Source organism: Solanum dulcamara, chromosome 1 (assembly GCF_947179165.1).
Source record: "Solanum dulcamara chromosome 1, daSolDulc1.2, whole genome shotgun sequence".
In the NCBI taxonomy this organism is placed as follows: Eukaryota; Viridiplantae; Streptophyta; class Magnoliopsida; order Solanales; family Solanaceae; genus Solanum; species Solanum dulcamara.
Genome location: NC_077237.1, coordinates 8,005,048 through 8,022,172, shown reverse-complemented (window position 1 = coordinate 8,022,172; position 17,125 = coordinate 8,005,048). Strand labels below are relative to the sequence as shown.

The 17,125-nt window shown below is 36.1% G+C and overlaps 2 protein-coding genes across 3 annotated transcripts; both read right to left on the bottom strand.

Annotated features, from left to right (window-relative positions):
* Positions 1–3,340: 3,340 nt before the first annotated feature.
* LOC129900584 (uncharacterized) lies at positions 3,341–5,737 on the bottom strand. The gene has a single exon (XM_055975597.1). It carries the CDS (start codon positions 5,541–5,543, stop codon positions 3,576–3,578), a length of 1,968 nt encoding a protein of 655 aa, XP_055831572.1. The 5' UTR covers positions 5,544–5,737; the 3' UTR covers positions 3,341–3,575.
* Positions 5,738–8,379: 2,642 nt separating this feature from the next.
* Positions 8,380–15,084, bottom strand: LOC129900572 (protein EIN4-like). Of its 2 annotated transcripts, none has more exons than XM_055975577.1 (3): positions 14,529–15,084; positions 12,324–14,408; positions 8,380–9,241 (listed from the first exon to the last, which is right to left on the bottom strand). In XM_055975577.1, exons 2-3 carry the CDS (start codon positions 14,076–14,078, stop codon positions 8,696–8,698), a joined length of 2,301 nt encoding a protein of 766 aa, XP_055831552.1. In that variant the 5' UTR covers positions 14,079–14,408; positions 14,529–15,084; the 3' UTR covers positions 8,380–8,695. The 2 variants fall into 2 exon arrangements, with proteins under 2 accessions (XP_055831552.1, XP_055831560.1); XM_055975585.1 differs by having other exon boundaries at positions 12,324–14,123.
* Between the last annotated feature and the right edge of the window lie 2,041 nt (positions 15,085–17,125).

Genomic DNA, 17,125 nt, shown 5'->3' with positions numbered 1-17,125 from the left:
TCATTTCATTAAAGGTAAAAGAGAAATTTTAAGGTTAATTGTTTCTAATTATAGTAAGGTGACATTCTTTTTGGGACGAACTAAAAAGATTAGGGTGCCACATAAAATGGGACAACTAAATATTAGGAGTTCTTACCATTGAATAGTTAGAACTGTAATTAATTCCAAGTTCCTAAATGTACGCTCTACTGGAAACCTGGAAAAGATGGTGTTTTTTCAGTAAAGTCTACTTATAATACATTGTGTAATTTGGATCAGCATATACCACAGTGCCCCTGGAAATATATTTGGAAAGTTAAGGTTCCTACAAAAGTTTTGTGCTTTTCCTGTAGTGGCAAGAAAGGCTTGCCTGACACAAGAATCTAAAGAGAAGAGGATTCCAATTATGCTCTAGATGTCCTTTTTGTGGTTTAGAAACAGAACCCAATAGCCATCTGTTTCTTCATTGCTCTGTCACTTGTCTTCTGAGCCTACTTTTTCTTAACATTGTGGGACTCCAATGGTGCATGCCTTCCAACATTAGTGACCTGCTAAGGAGTTGGAATTGTAATGGGGTGTAGTCAGACAGAAGAAATGGTGGAGATTGGTTCCTGCTTGTATATGGTGGACCGTTTGGAAAGAAAGAAATTGAAGAATTTTTGAAGGAAGAAGCAGCTCTTACAGAATTTAAAGATGAAGTGCTTTCTTCTTTTTCATTTTTGGTGCAACGCTTTGTAGAGGAGGCAGTATCCTTAGTAGATCTGATGCTCTGTAACTGTTAGGATTTCATAGTTGGATCTGCTGTCCTTTCTCTCTGTATTTATGGTTTTGGCACTATCCTAGTGCCTTTTTTTTTAATACTCAAGTTACCATTCTCAAAAACAAAACAAAAGAATATAAGGTATAAAAAAATAGATTTCCGGACACAAATCCAAAATCTAAATATTTTAGAAATTAAATCCAAAATCCAATACGTATTCTGAAAAGCCAAATTAAAAATCCAAAGAACTCAAGAGTTTGGTTTGGCTCAACCTCTGCCCAGCCCTATTCAATACCTACGCGCAGACCTATATGGCAGCATGTATGTATATCAAACAAGCCATGAACATTACTTCTTATACATAATCAAGAGCCCTAATCATCTATAGATACTTGTTAGCTAGATAAACCAATTTAAATGAGAACATAATAGCAAGAATAATCGGGATAACTAACCTGGACAAGCTTTTTGCACATGCTGAAACTCAAGCCCTCCATCACTCCCTTGTTGTTATGCCTTCTTCCACCAAAGATTGAGCTATATGATTGAGAGCCTTCAAGACTAACCTCAATATTAAATTTTATAGTCACATATTCGGCTGTCGTCCATGGCCTTCTTGGACCCCAAACAGTCATTCCCACCATCAGCTCCAGTCTCTAAAACAACTCCAAATATAACAGAGCCCTTTCCAATGCTGACATTTTAATAAATGACCTACCATAACAATACCTAAAATGTTCTCTTCTCAATACCCATCACCTGATTAGGCAAAGAAGTAAGAACATCTGTAGAAAATCCAAAGCCCTTATAAATGCACAACCACTTAACAAAACAAGAAGTCTCCCTGACCACCAAATGCAACTAAAGGGGTTCATTTCTACTGGAAACCTTCTGTCATCTTTGGCAGATATCTACATCTGCATCATTTATTAATGTGTGAAGAGAACAGTGCTTGTTTTCACTTTTCACCACTGTGTTAACAATAATCTTCTGGTCAAAGCTTGCTTTCTCATCTTGAAATGTGGAGAGCAAACCCAAAATTCAGTGCATCCGCCGCCTCACTCCATTGTTCATCACCTTCTGAAACGAAGTCCTTGTCTGTCTTGCCTTCATAGCATTCTATTTAGTCTTCAGCCTGTTGCAGCACACGATTTCTCATTTCTAGTTTCTCCCTCACTGTCTAGGACTCTTCAAGAACGTGGCATGGGACAAAGCCACACCCACCTGATCAGAGACTACTTCCACTATCTCCATCTCATCATAGCTCAAGAATCTATCATCAGCACTTGAAAGAAACAATCCTAATCGTAATTTTCAGAACTTTGGGATGATTCGAAACCCCCTGTTGTCCAATAAAAACCTAGATCCACTGCTTTATCTTTCTCCACTTAAATACTAGGCTTAATTTGCTTGGTATAGGGCTCAAACCCGCGACCGATGTGATTGAAATCTTTATCTATGACTATGATTCACGGATTAGTTTTCAATTATAATTTAATAGGCATTTGGCCATAGGTTCTAAATATTTTTCACTTTAGTTGGAATTTATGAAGATAGAGTTGAAGATGGTTATGTTTGGTTATACTTTTAGCAAAGGAGAGAAGAGAGCACTTTTTTTGGAATTTATGAAGATGGAGATGGAAAATAGGTTGCAGCACTTCTCCAAAATTGGAATTCAACTTCAAATTGGATTTGGAAATTTTATAACCAAACACTGATTTGAAATCAAGTGAAATTATTCTAAAGAAAAGTAATGAACTAATGATTCTCATGAAAAATTAGTATCTACATTTTGCATGAGAAAATAAATGAACAATGGGCAGCACATGTGTAACAGCTAAATAAGGTCATCATTTAGGAATATGAAAAAGAAACACCAAAAACACGCAATATAAAACATGGACATATCATTGCAAAATACTTGGGAGATCCAAAATCGAAGCAACCAATTACATATAAAGCAAAACATCTTCAGGACTTTATTACTCATTAGCTCTGGCTTAGATGGTTTGTATAGTCAGATAGAGATTTTTTGTAAGCTCAAATGCCACATCTGGTAATTCTTGCATCTTCTTGATGCCTTTGTTAATACCACTTTATCAACAAAAAAACAAAAACATGAATATTTTTTAAAAAAAGTACACTCAAATCAGAGTATTTTGCTATTGGAGCTTAGCATTTCAGAGCAGTTCCGACTGAAAGATTATTTTTACATATGTTGAAAATATTGATGTGACATTCTGTAACAAGGGACAGAACTAAAGTGGAAAAAAGATATTTTGTTGTTACCGTGCAATTACTACTTTTTTCTTATCTGAAGCAACAAGTTGAGGATCTTACTGGTTAGAAGCATTTATTACAATGAGATAACTATCGTTAACCAATAAGATCCTCAACTTGTAACTCCAGATAATCAAAAGAAGAATAGCACTTAAGCACTATCAATTGCCTGCCGAAACAGACTACTACTTACTTTTGATATAGACAGGAGCAAGTTGCAATTCAACTTTGTTTCACAATCATCAGATAGTCGGAGAATTGAGGCCTTAATAGCACCCATTTCATCTCTTAAAAATGAAAGATAATTATTTTAGAATGGAAAAACCAAGCAATATAAAGAAATCTATGATTACTAAAAATAAGATTACTCAAGGAGCGTGGATATAGAAGCAGTAAACTGATTACTGCAGCTACTTCAGAAAAGAAAAGTAATAAATTAGCATTACAATAGAAACATCAACGCAACTGACCGAGTAATTCTACACCATTCTTAACTACAGCATCCAGAACACAAAAATTATAGCTATAACTACAACAAAAGAAGTGTCTTACTTAGCTAGGCAGCCTCTACCTTATCAGCATCCACAGCGTTGAGTATAGGAAGACTGCTAAGGAATTCATCAAGACCTTCAAAAAACCCAATTACTTCAACAGTATCATCCTCTCCCTCTCCTGCTTCATTTTCTCGGCTCATCTGAATTATAGGCTCCTCAACTTCATTACTGAACTCCACATTCAAATCCAAATTCCCGAAGTGTTTCGCAACCCTCCCACGTTGCCTTCTTGTCTTACTTGTGACACCTCTGTTACTTGACTCAACTGTTACAGCATGGGATATTTCCATGCCACCTTGAGTTGCTAAACCATCTTGCAAATTGCCATCATTATTCCCTTCAACAGTTTTTGCCTTATCAGTGTGCTGTTTCTTGGCATTTTTTCTTGGGGTTCCAGTCCTTGCATTCTTTCGTTTCACATTCTTTGCTTTCTTCCTCTCCTTGTTCCGATTCCAATCCACATCTGACTCCTCGCCTGACTCTGATACCTCAACAAACACATCATCATCATCATCATCATCATCATCAACAACATATATTCTTGGAGCAAAATGCTTTTGTCCACCCCCACTTATCGATCCACCAGCATCAAGTGAATTGCCAAGATTATTCACATTACTCTGTCCTCCAACAGCATGACTGTTCACATTACTCCCTCCATTTCCCCCAAATCGTGGAGAGATAAACATGGGTGAAAATGGAGACCAACTCGAATCGTTATCTATATTTCTATCAAAATCCTCCAAAGACAATCCAAAAGGCATAAATCCCCAACAACAAAAATTAATTTCTTTTCCATCAATAATTGGCGGAGGAGACGCAATTGTTACAGCTTGAAAAGCCTTCTTACAATTTTGACACCTTAAAGTACAATTAGTATAATCCACAGAGTACTCATACATAATAAGACAGTAAGGACATGCAGTCCAGAAACTGGGTATCCTCTTATCTGATCCATCTACATTCCCTTCTTTCTCCTTCACATTATCACTAGTACTTGCAGACTTATTTGCATTGTTCCCCACCACATTCTCATTTCTCTCTGGGGGCTGTTGATTCCCATGCTGCTCTACAGTAACCACCGGTTCTCGCCCTTGTGTCGAGCTCAACCCGATACCAAATTGTGGGTTTTCTCTATTTAAGCTTCTCACAGCGGTCACCGGCTGTGGTTGGTTCAAACTCAAGAATGTAGCAGGTTGTTCATCTGTGTTCGAAAATGAAATTGAAGCCACAGGTTGTGTCTGTTGTCTCAGAAACGTTACAGGTTGTTGCGGTTGCTGCTGCTCAATGTCCGAGCTTTCCATAGAGGTCACAGTAGTTTCTTGTTCACGAGTCCGAAAAGTCACTGGCATAGAAATCCCAGCTTGTGGGTCTCTACTAAAGCTTACTCCAGTAGCAGCATGTGACCCTTGATCTTGAGTAGGCAAATTCACAAACATTTGGTCTGCATTCGAACTCGGGATTGAAGGATAAACATTCTGATGCACAAAATTAGAAGCAGGTGCAGAAGCAGCAACTGGGTAAAGGTTAACAAAGAAACCCAACTCCTTATCATACATACTTTTCCTCATAGGGTTAGAAAGAACCGAAAACGCATCAACAACAAGTCGAAAAGCCTGATCAGAAAACGGGAAACTATTGTTCTGAGGGTTAAGAAGAAGAGCAAACCTTCGATACTGCTCGGCGATGAAATCGACATTCTGGGTTTGGTTATGAGGGATTTGGAGAATAGAGTAGTAGTCAAAGTGATGATTGTTTATACGTTTGTCGCCGGCATTCAAAGTATCGACGATTCCGAGTATTTGGTCGGTAGCGGGTGCTATTGTCGGGTCGGATTCACGGGCCCGGGTCACGAAGGACTTGCTACCGACTAGGTCACGATTTGTTAAGAGCTTTTCGGCGATTGATAGAAAACGTAATGCTTCTGATCGGTTTGTTGGAGGGCCATTGATGAAGAAAGGATGCTCCATTAGGGTTTTAGGAGAGAAAAATGAATGAAGAGGAAGAAAGGCGGAGTGAGTGAGAGGAAGTGTGTTGTGTTGAGTTCCTCTGAAATGAAATAGAAGTCACGTGGTGTCTGCACATTTTTGAGGATGCAATATTGCAACAATGCTTAGTAACATTGATCGTCGTTAAATTTATCAGCAAATTTTATTAAAAACACTCGCTAGCCTTAATGCATTTATGACTAGCACAAAGTTTAAACATCTCAGACCTTATCACCTTCATAGAGGTAATAAAATTATTAGAAAATAGGAACAAAATCTGACTCAAATATCTTATTTAAATGTAGATAGGGGAGCCACAAATTCGGCATGAACTTAGGAAGCAAAACAGAGTAGTGGACCTATAAGCACGCAAGAAAAGAAAACTATCGAATGGTTTGCTATTTGAAGAATGGACTACTACACCTATGTTTGTTTTTGAAGTTAGGGAAGAAGACAAAAAAAGAATCCTTTTTATTAAGCAGAAAAAGGTAATATATCAGCTATTTATTTATTACAATTACTATCTAATGCTAGCAGCAATGCCGTCACATATGATATAATGATGCATATTATATAAATATATATTTCATCTTATTACCAAACAAAAAAAAGAAAGAACACGCGTAGAATTTTTTTCAAAACATGATCCTCTACTTGGCTCTGGTCTAACCCTAACCAAATACCAATAATCAATCCTAGTCACGATCCGAGATCTAAAGTTGACTCGAGACCTGACTCTAATCCTAATACCAAATCGATATCGAGGACCCGACCTCAAGCCAGGACCGACCTAGACCATGAGTCGAGGTCGGGTCAAGCTCTAAGTTCCAATCGAGTTTTGGAAATGGAGAAAGGTGGTTGGGGCCCAATTCGGGGGTTAGGAGTCGTTTCTCAGGTGTGTCATATGTTGAGTTTGGAATCGAAATTTGGGTCCCACATTGGGGTCGGAGTCGAGAGTAGGGTCTTAGGTCAAAGGTGGGTTGAGTCCCGGATAGGGATTGTGTTAGGATTTTGGGCCTCCGGTCGGGGTGAGGAATCAGGTCCTAAATCACATGTCGGATCTTGGGTTTCGTGTTTTGGTCGGACGATGAAGTTAAAAAAGAATTTTGAAAAAAATATTATTATTTTACGTAGTAAGTCATTTTCCTTAAATTAGAAAGAAAATAAGCTCACTTTGAAAAACATGGACAATCAAACATGAAAAAATTACCAAAGTAGGAATGGAAATTGGGGGAGGCAAGAGAGGGAAACACTAAAGTGGGGCAGGGCGAGGCGGGGCAGAGACAAAATACTTTTTGAATTTTTTTAGCAGGGCAGAAAACATTTGCTTGAATTCTCGAGCAAATGAAACTACTGCTAACTTATTTACTTTAGAGCTTCACATCGAGCAAAATGGAACTAACTTATTTACCAACTGTTAATTCATTTTCTAACGCTGGAACTTAATGCTGGCCTGCAAACTCGAGTAAATAATTAGTTAGTTCCATTTTGCTAGCTTCACAGAAAAGGGCAACATGCTAACTTATTTACTCTTCATGGTGACAGTAGATTCCTTCTTTACTGTATGAATGCACAAATATTCTTAACTTTTCAGTAGGCCTTCCATTTCTAAGGTAAATGGGTTTAAATTTAATTTTCACTGTGAACATTTCAAAAACAAATCTTGATCTATCCAGCTGAACTATTGAATTAGGATTAAAAAAGTATTCAAAAGAAGGTTAACAAAATCTACACCGCAAAGTGAAAATAAAAAATAACATAAACAAGGCGGAGTATGACATCAAATTTTTTGAAAACTGTTAAAAAGAGGCAAGTTAGGGTGGGGTCAAAATCTTGATGGATTAAGATATGCCCCGCCCTAATCCTCCCTATACCAAACACACCCTTAGGCTGCATTTGCCTATGTTTCATTGTGAAAATTGAAAAAGTAGTTTTTGTTTTCAAGGTGAAAAATAATATTTGTAATTGGAGTTGTGTTTGACATGAAACAAATTAGAGTTGTTTTTAAATTTTTGTGAGTAATTCAGAGTGAAAGTATTTTTTCTGCTTTTGGAATTTCTAAAAATTCTAGAATTCAACTTTAGGTTACCAAATTGTTCTAATCTATTGATTGTCTCAACTCAAAGCATGAGGCCTGAATCCATCGGTGGATAAGATAACGTCTTCATGACAAAAGTTGTACATGTTCAGCCTAACTCAAGCTAATGGGCCAAATCTAACGAGTCAAATTTTATGGGTAATCGTATTTTTTAGAGTTCAACTCTCAGAAAAAAATTCATGATCAGTCTTTCTAGTTTTCTTCTTCTGTCAACTTCTGTTTTCAATATCTATACTTACAAATCCAAATAAAGAACAATATACGAAGGAATACATAAGGAACATGGAACTATGCAATCAGTTTCACTATGACACTATCAGCAACCTTCTGGGATTAAATGAGATCATGTCGGAAGAATAAGTATCAGCTTGGAAGGGGGAAGAATAAGTATCAGCTTGGAAGGGCTAGAAGTCCTCTTCAAATCAGTAACATTTTTCCTTCTTGTTTTTTGGGAAAAATGAATATCTACTTCTAAATACACATGTAAAAATTAGCATCCAAGCATGTGGCCTATTGAGCCAATGAAGTAAGATTTCCTTTCATCTATCCAACTGGTAGGTAACAGGTACTCAATGGACTAGTCGAAGTACGCACACACTGGCCCGATCATCATGGTTACAGAAAAAGCATTAGTCAAAGTTTATGATGTTTGTATCAAAACTAACAATGTGCCAGGAGCAAAAGCATAAGAATTTCACATGGATTAATTGACATCATGTGTGAGTAGCTAGTATCAGCTTGCAAGGATTAAAAATCTATTTTCAAATCAGTAACATCCTTCTGTTTCTGGGGAAAAATGATATGGTACCCAAATCACTATTCTTGACATATTTCACTTCAACATTAGCCAAGAAAACTGAATTGCTAGCAGACCTATATAGTTACATAATGGAAACTGGCGTAGCTACATAGTTAGGAAGAAGCTTGTTTCATCTACAAAGATTTAAGCTATCTTTATATGGGTATGATATATTAAAGTCTCCTCGTGTTCTCCAGGAACCTTTTGAAGTTTGTTTTTCACCATTAGTACTACATCTCACAAGCCATCACCACCACCCCTTTGAAGGAGTCGTTGAAGTTCATCGGCTAAGCCTTGCAGGAGAACAGGTTTCCTTATTAGACCATTCATTCCCACCTGTAGGCATCTTTCCCATACTTGTTCCTCTGAACTAGCAGTCAGTGCTATGATCAATGGCCAACTACGACTGCGGAACTTACGCACCCTCAAAGCCACTTCAAATCCATCCATGTCTGGCATTTGAAGATCCAAGATGACAACTTGAAAGGTTGTTAGTGAAGGGCCTAGAGCACTCAGGCATTGAAAACCGTTTGAAACAGCAGTTACTTGGCAACCTAGTTTTTCGAGCAGCTTTCTAGTTACCATCCTATTTACATCATCATCATCAGTGAGGAGTACATGAAGGCCTCTGAACATTGTGCTGGAAATCAGTTGCTCCAAAGGATTTCTATATTCAAACATGCGTTTCCTAAAAGATGACTGCTTTTGAAATCTGAGAATGAGTGTCATCCCTTGCGCATGGCCCTGGGAGTTCGAGGACATCCATATATTTCCCTGCATCATCTGAAAATTTTACGCAAAAAAAAGGAAATAAAGGTCAGAGTAAGCAATATGGTAACCAGGCTATTGCTTCATCACCTTCACAGGCAACTTACCACTTCAAATAGCAGAGGTAAGGAAACTCAAGAACAAAACAGTTTTCCTGTTTAGATTATTAATTAATATCATAAGCAGCATCTATCGTAAAGTTGTTTTGGAAATCGCTTTTCCTGAGACAAGGGTCTGTCGGAAACGACCTCTATACCCCACAAATGTAGGGGTAAGGTCAGCGCACACCTAACCCTCCCCAGACCCCACTTGTGTGATCACACTAGGTACATTGTTATCACAAGAAGCATCAAAAACTTTACAGAACAAGAATTCAAAACCAAGAGAATCTAAGGATGAAACCTCTTACCAAAGGAGAAAATGATAGGCCCAGTGTTCACACTTGTTTCAGCCACAGTAGGGGGTAGTTAATAAACAAAAGCATAGAACAACGACATGCACAATTTTCCATTGATAACATGGATGTTATAATTTCAAAATGGCATGATCTGTAGTCACACAAGGATAAAAATCTTCTTGATAATCGACTGTTTTAGATTCGTTTACAGGGTCTTGCCTAGACAGAGAGCATGACTGAAAGCACTCCTTGATTTTACACACTTCTTATGAAGGTTCATTCAGTGAAAGCAAATACAACTTCAATCCCAACACTAAAGTTCCAATATTAAGAATAAGAAGGTAAAGGAGAGGATGTAGCCATGCTGTCTGCAGAAGTTCAAGGAGTACCAATTGCATGGAAAGTTATATGATACATAGGCAGTGAAAGTATATATCTGAAAAACATCGTACATAGGCACCAGCTCATTGTCAGAAGCTACTATTTTATATGACACATAGGCACCAAAAAATTGAGCGCTCAGAAGCTCAACCAGCGAAGTTTCTTCTTCAACCTTCCTATTTAGCTGATTTAACATACACATACAAGTATGGGTTACCAGTGTATCTCACCCATTTAAGGCTCTAAAACAGGTACCATTTTATGCATATGCTGTAGTCTGCCAATATCATTTTCAAAAGAAGAAATCCAAAAAAAAAATCTTTTTATTAAAAGAAGAAATCCTGAAGTTCCCCTGCTCACTCTGGATTTAGTTTAAGAGATACGAGGTCACCGCCACAAACCAGCAAAGACTGGTTCCTTGAGCTCAAATAAATTGAAACCAACATCTTTATCTGCATCCTTATGAACACATCTTTCATTCTCATCTATATACAATCCCCCAGCCCTTTCTTTCCCTCCATCTCACACACACATCTGGTGCATGCTGAAGTGAGAGCTACATATCTATACAATGATTATTTGAATGAAGATGCTCGTGTGTAGTTTCACATTAGGAACTAAGGCGAAGCTAACTAATATCTTACCCATTAAATGTACATCTTTTGGACCTAAGAGTATGGCCTAGTGGTCAATGAAGTGGGTTGAGAACCATGAGGTCTCAGGTTCAAAGCCCAATGAAGGCAAAAAAAAACCTAGATGATTTCTTTCCATCTATCCAAGTTTTGATGAACAAATTTACCCGGTATCTATGTTGGTGGAAGGTAGCATGTATCATGTGAATTAGTCGAGGACTCAAGGTGCGCGCAAGATGGCTCGGACACCACGGTTATCAAAAAAATAAAAAATCAGTCCTATTCTTATCAGGATAAGGATGACTTACATGCTATGTTTTTGATAGTCAGTCTCTTCATGGGTTTCAGATCTCTCCTGATCTCAATTTTATTCAGAGGTAAAATAGAGTTCTAAAGAAATAGCAAATAACTTTAGTCTCTCAAGTCATGAGGGTTCTAATTGCATATACTTTCTCCCTCCGAAATGCTTCCACTAGAACATATGCACAAAGAGGTTGATGCCATCATAATATGAACATATGGAAGATTTGACACTTAATAAGTACACTTGAGGAAATTGGACAGACATCATTGAAGCATATTGCATCCTAGAAAGCTCCACGTAAAAGATATACAGACGAACATTTATTAAAGAACCATCTTCTCTTTTGAACTTTGCTAGCTCCTTGTCTTTAGTATAATTTCAGTAGTGTCTGTAATGGAGCTTCTTAGTTATTTTTGCTACCACTCTTTTGAAAGTTGTAACTTGTATGCATATTGCATCCTAGAAAGCTCCACGTAAAAGATATACAGACGAACATTTATTAAAGAACCATCTTCTCTTTTGAACTTTGCTAGCTCCTTGTCTTTAGTATAATTTCAGTAGTGTCTGTAATGGAGCTTCTTAGTTATTTTTGCTACCACTCTTTTGAAAGTTGTAACTCGTATGCATCTCCTTGATGCCACCAATCGAAACCATTACTTCATCAAAAAAAAAAAAAGAACCATCTTCTCTAAGATCTTTCAGCTAAGCAGTGGTCAATAAGAAAAAGGGGAATTAAATTTCATTTAGGCGAGTTCGTCTTCTTCTTATTCTCTCTCTCTCTCTCTCTTTTTTGAGTGTGTGGTTTTTTGTTTGTTTGTTTTTTTGGGGGGGGGAGGGGGGGGGGGTACTGAGTGGGTGATCTTACCGGTAACCTGAACTCCCAAGGGCATAAGACAGATCCTTCACATTCAACCCAAATATTTTGAGATTGTGTGGCATTTCTTGGAAACCTTGGGGCAATATTTATCCAAAACATGCAACTCCTTTGACCATTTTAGGTTATGCATTTTCCATAGGATGTTTCAAATGTTTGGTACACTTCTACGAATCGTCACATTTTAACAATCTAAAATCAGATTATGATGTTATTCTCCATGTCAGACTACTTCCACATGAACTCACTTTACTATTCTTCTCTACCACTACAAATATAGCACGCAGCTCAGACTTACCCCTATATCTCCAAGTAAAGTCATAGTCAATACCTACACGGAGACCTACATGCCAGCATCTATGAATATCACACAAGCCATGAACATTACTTCTTATACATGATCAGGAGCTCTAATCATTTATAGATACTTGTTAGCATGATAAACCAATTTGAATGACAACATAATGAAAAGAACAAACTGGAAAACAACGTCATGTATACTAACCAACCTGGACAAGCTTTTTGCACATGCTGAAACTCAATCCTTCCGTTACTTCCTTGCTGTTATGCCTTCTTCCACCAAAGTGAATAGTGGAGATTGAGCTATCTGATTGAGAGCCTTCAAGACTAACCTCAATTTCAAATTTTATGGCCACATATTCGTCTGTCGTGCTTGGTCTTCTTGTTCCCCAAGCTTTATCATTCCCACCATCAGCTCCAGCCTCTAGAACCACTCTGAATATAACAGAGCCCTTTCCAATGCTGACATTTAATAAATGTCCTATCATATGTAACAAAACCTGAAATGTTCTCTTTTCGTCGCCCATCACCTGATTAGGCAATGAAGTGGGAACATCTGTAGAAAACCCAAATCCCTTATAGACACACAAGCACTTAACAAGACAAGAAGCCTCCCTGACCAGTAAATGCAACTGAAAGGGCTTCATTTCTACGGGAAACCTTCCATCATCTTTTGCAGATATCTCCATCGCATCATTTATTAGTGTTGAGAGAACAATGCTTGTTCTCACCATTGTGTCGACAATAATCTTCTGGTCAGAGCTTTCTTTCTCATCTTGAAATATGGAGAGCAAGCCCAAAATTGAGTGCATAGGCCGCCTCATTCCATTGTTCATCACCTTCTGAAACGAAGTCCTTGCTTGGCTTGCCTTCAAAGCATTCTCTTTAGCCTGCTGAAGCACACGATTTCTCATTTCTAGTTTCTCCCTCATTGTCTGAGACTCTTCAAGAACAGTGGCATGGGATAAAGCCACAGCCACCTGATCAGCAACCACTTCCACTATCTCCATCTCATCATAGCTCCAGACTCGATCATCAGCACTTGAAAGAACCAAAACTAAAATGGCATAACGAGTGTCAACCAACTCTGGAGTCCCACCTTTGAAGTCCGAAGCACGAAGCAGTGGCATCCGAATTGCAGCAACAGCACACGGTTCACCAGATGAGCCACTGCTCGAAGCTGCAAGAACTGAATCTTGCCTCAGAATCCTTACTCCCTTGTTCTTTGTTATCTCCAACACATCTGGGTCATTAATTGGGAGTGAACGATGACTTTCTGCATCAGAACTGGGGCTTAATTCATGTGTCAAGTTCATCTGTGTCCTACTTTCATTCGGCATCCAAACTGCACAATTCTGCAACTTCAAGGTTTTCGAAAGTTCAACAAGAGTCGTGTATAATATTGTGTGCTTATCAAGTGACTTCCTAATTTCTTGTGTCAACATACGCACATGCATGCTAGCTTCTGTTTGTTTCTTCATCATCCCAACCTCTTGATCTAGCTCCAAAACATTCTGTGCCAAGAACAGTTCTCTGACCTTGATCTTTAGGAGTAGAGGGATCAGAGTCAAAAGGGTGATTGCGGTTGCACAAGATACAAGGGCGGTAAGGATTTTGGCAACGGTTAGTGACAATATCAATTGGAAAGAGGGATGAGGATTGTAAGTCCATCCATTGAGCAAATGTGTCAATCCACAAAACAGTATAAAAGCAATGAACTGAACCAGAACCCATTTGAAAGGAAGATTCGAGCGGCTAATGAAGTAAAGCAACTCAAGAGGGATAGAAAAGTAAGCAACAGCAATAAAGAAGTCACTCACTTTCTGGCACTCTAAAATAGTATGTATACTCCAAAAACCATCTTCATCACAGCAATTGAAGAATTCACCATCATTAGCTGAAACAGATACAATGACCAAAGAAATCAACAGTCCCAGAAACAACAACCTTAACATTGCCAACATCTGAAACCCCCTTTTCAGTCCATCCACTAAGCAAAACTTGATTATCTGGAAATATCAACTGAATTAAGATGAAAGCAGAACAACCCTTGGACTAATAGCCAAGTTACAAGAATGAGATCTCATTGGCTCTAAGCCTCTACTAAATGTATTCTCAGATAACACAAGCCTCAATAAAAAATAATAAAAATGATCTGTCACATGTCTAGATCTAACATACGTACATGCCTAAAGATCTAGCATACCCTTTAGACCCAAGTTCCCAATTTTTTCAATTAAACTAAATTCATCAAACTATTCTTTCCCCCATTAAGGCCTTCCCTAGATTTTCTTCTGTACACTCAGCAAAATGAATCCAAAAAACAAAAACAAACAATAGAAAAATTAGTAAAAGAACATCAAAGTTTTAATCTTGAGAAGAGAGAAAGCAATAAGGATTAGAAAAGGGGTGACCTTAAGCTAAAATCTGCAGAGAACAAATCAGGATGATCTTGGAAAGACAAGCATCATCCTGTGGAGCTTTAAAATCTCCACAGGAAATTCTTGGTATTGCAGAAAAGTTACTGTTTTTCAAGAATCTTCAATACAAGAAGACCCAGAAAAGAATCTTTAAAAGCCCTTAATTGCACAGAGAGAGAGAGAGAAAAAGATGAATGAAGCAAGAAGATGAAAGTAGGTAACTTTATGTCAAAATGATACCAAGAAAACAAAAAAGACAGAACCCCTCTTACCAAAATTCCAACACTTGAAATGGGAAACCCCCAAAACACACACACACTTGTCAAACCTCAAGTTAGTACAACACCCACAAAAAACCAAGAAAAAAGAATGATCCACTAATACTATTTTCAGTGAATAGACAAGAGACGAAGAGGTAAGACTAAAACCCCATTACTACTCATTAGATTCTTTGACCTCTACTTCTGTGGTGAAGAAGAAAGACACCACCTTTAATTTGCCCCTTTTTACTCGTTCATTGAAAGAAAAGGAAGATCAAGAAAAGAGGGAAAATCCAATGAATTTCTTTCTTTTTCATATTTATAGTAATTTAAAAATTATTTTATGGGACCCCCAAAGATTAGATGAAGAGAACCTAGACGCTCTCAATCCATGTCACTTTCTGTCAATCACTATTAGGCTCTAAAATAGTATGTAACTCAAAAGTACTTTTGGCAAAATCTCATTTTTTATTGGGACCATAGTGTTTTTTTTATTCTCGGAAAGAAATATTTAAAATATTTCTGAATTTGATGTAAATTATTAATTTTATTTTGAATTATTAATAATTTTAAAAACATTTATTTATTTAATTAATGAAATGTGTTTTTTTTATTCTCGGAAAGAAATATTAAAAATATTTCTGAATTTGACGTAAATTATTAATTTTATTTTTGAATTATTAATAATTTTAAAAACATTCATTTATTTAATTAATGAAATGTAGATACACTTTCGATCTGCTATATGACATAGCAAATTGTCTCAAATTATTGTAGGAGCATGAGACTTTTAATTAAAAAAATCAAAGAAGTTTTGAAAAACACCTCTAAATTTGGCGATAATTTAGGGATGTATTTCACTCATGTTATAAGATTGGATATATTTAAGTTCGGTTAGTTAAATAAAAAAATATTTTTAAAACTATCAATAATTTAAAGATAAAACTAATAATTCGCATCAAGTTTGTTTAAAAGTGTTTTTCAATACTTCTATCTTCTTTTAAAAGTGTTTTTCAATACTTCTATCTTCTTTTAGGTACTACATTGATTTTTAATTATTAAGAATTGTGACAAGGTGATACGTACTATATCTTTAATTAGAACTTTTTAGGTTGGAATCTTTAAGGTGAGAAATTGCCGTTATTAGAAAAGATCCTTTTAATATGAATTCGAATTTATGTAGACATTAATGTGAATATTAAATATTAAATAAATAAAAAAAATAGTCATGAATAATTGGAAAATTACGTGAATAAATAAATATATATTAGTTAATATAATTATAGTTTAGCTAATTTATAATTCATTACTAACATATAGAATTAATTACGGTTCTAATTTATATAATTCGCATATTTTTATAATTCAAAATTTATATAATTTTTTGTATAGTATAATTTTATATAATATAATTTGTATAGTTATTTAGACTTCAAATGGTTGTGTTTGTATAAATTCGTTATTTCGAGTTTATACAAAAATAACGTAATTATTCGCAAATTATACAAACCCGAGAATCATATAAATAAGATAATTTAAACTATAGTTATAGTCAATAAATATATAAATTATAGCTAAGAAATTTAATTAAATTTATTATAATAATTATTTGCGAAATTTTTCTAATCGCAGTGAAAGGTGGATTTGTGGACCCTATAATGGGGTTAATCAGACGGCTAAAATTTGATGTATTCAAGTCGTATCCGTTGACATTGCTTATGTATAGTATCATTTAATCATAAAATTATTTTAGTCTATTATTTCAAAGATTAAACGTACCGTTTGGCCTTAAGTAATTTTTGGAAAAAAATTGGAAAATTTTTGAGAACTAATGTTTGTTCATATAATTTGTTATTATTTGGCAAATAGATTAAGTAAATATTTCAAGTTTTCAAGTTCTAGGTAGCGTTTGACCCCAAGTAATTTTTGGAAAAAACTTGAAAAATATTTGAGAACTTGTGTTTGTCAATACAATTTGCCATTACTTGGCAAATATCTTTGGCAAAATTCCTAAGTTCCCAAGTTCTAAAAAAAAAACTAAAACTTGGAACTTGGGAATTTTAAAAATTTAAAAATAACTCCAAAATTTTATATTTTATAAAAACACCAATCATTTATTAATTTCAACTAAAAATTTATCTATCAACTTACTACATTAATATGATCAACCAAAATTTTATAAAAGAATAGTTTGGTATTACCTCATCCGAAAAATAATAGTTTGAGTGACAGAATTTGGAAAAAAATAATTTATTTTTAATTCGAATAATGTATTGTTCTTGCCTATAATGTTATTTTGTTGTTGTGGATTGTTTTCAATTATGTTATAAT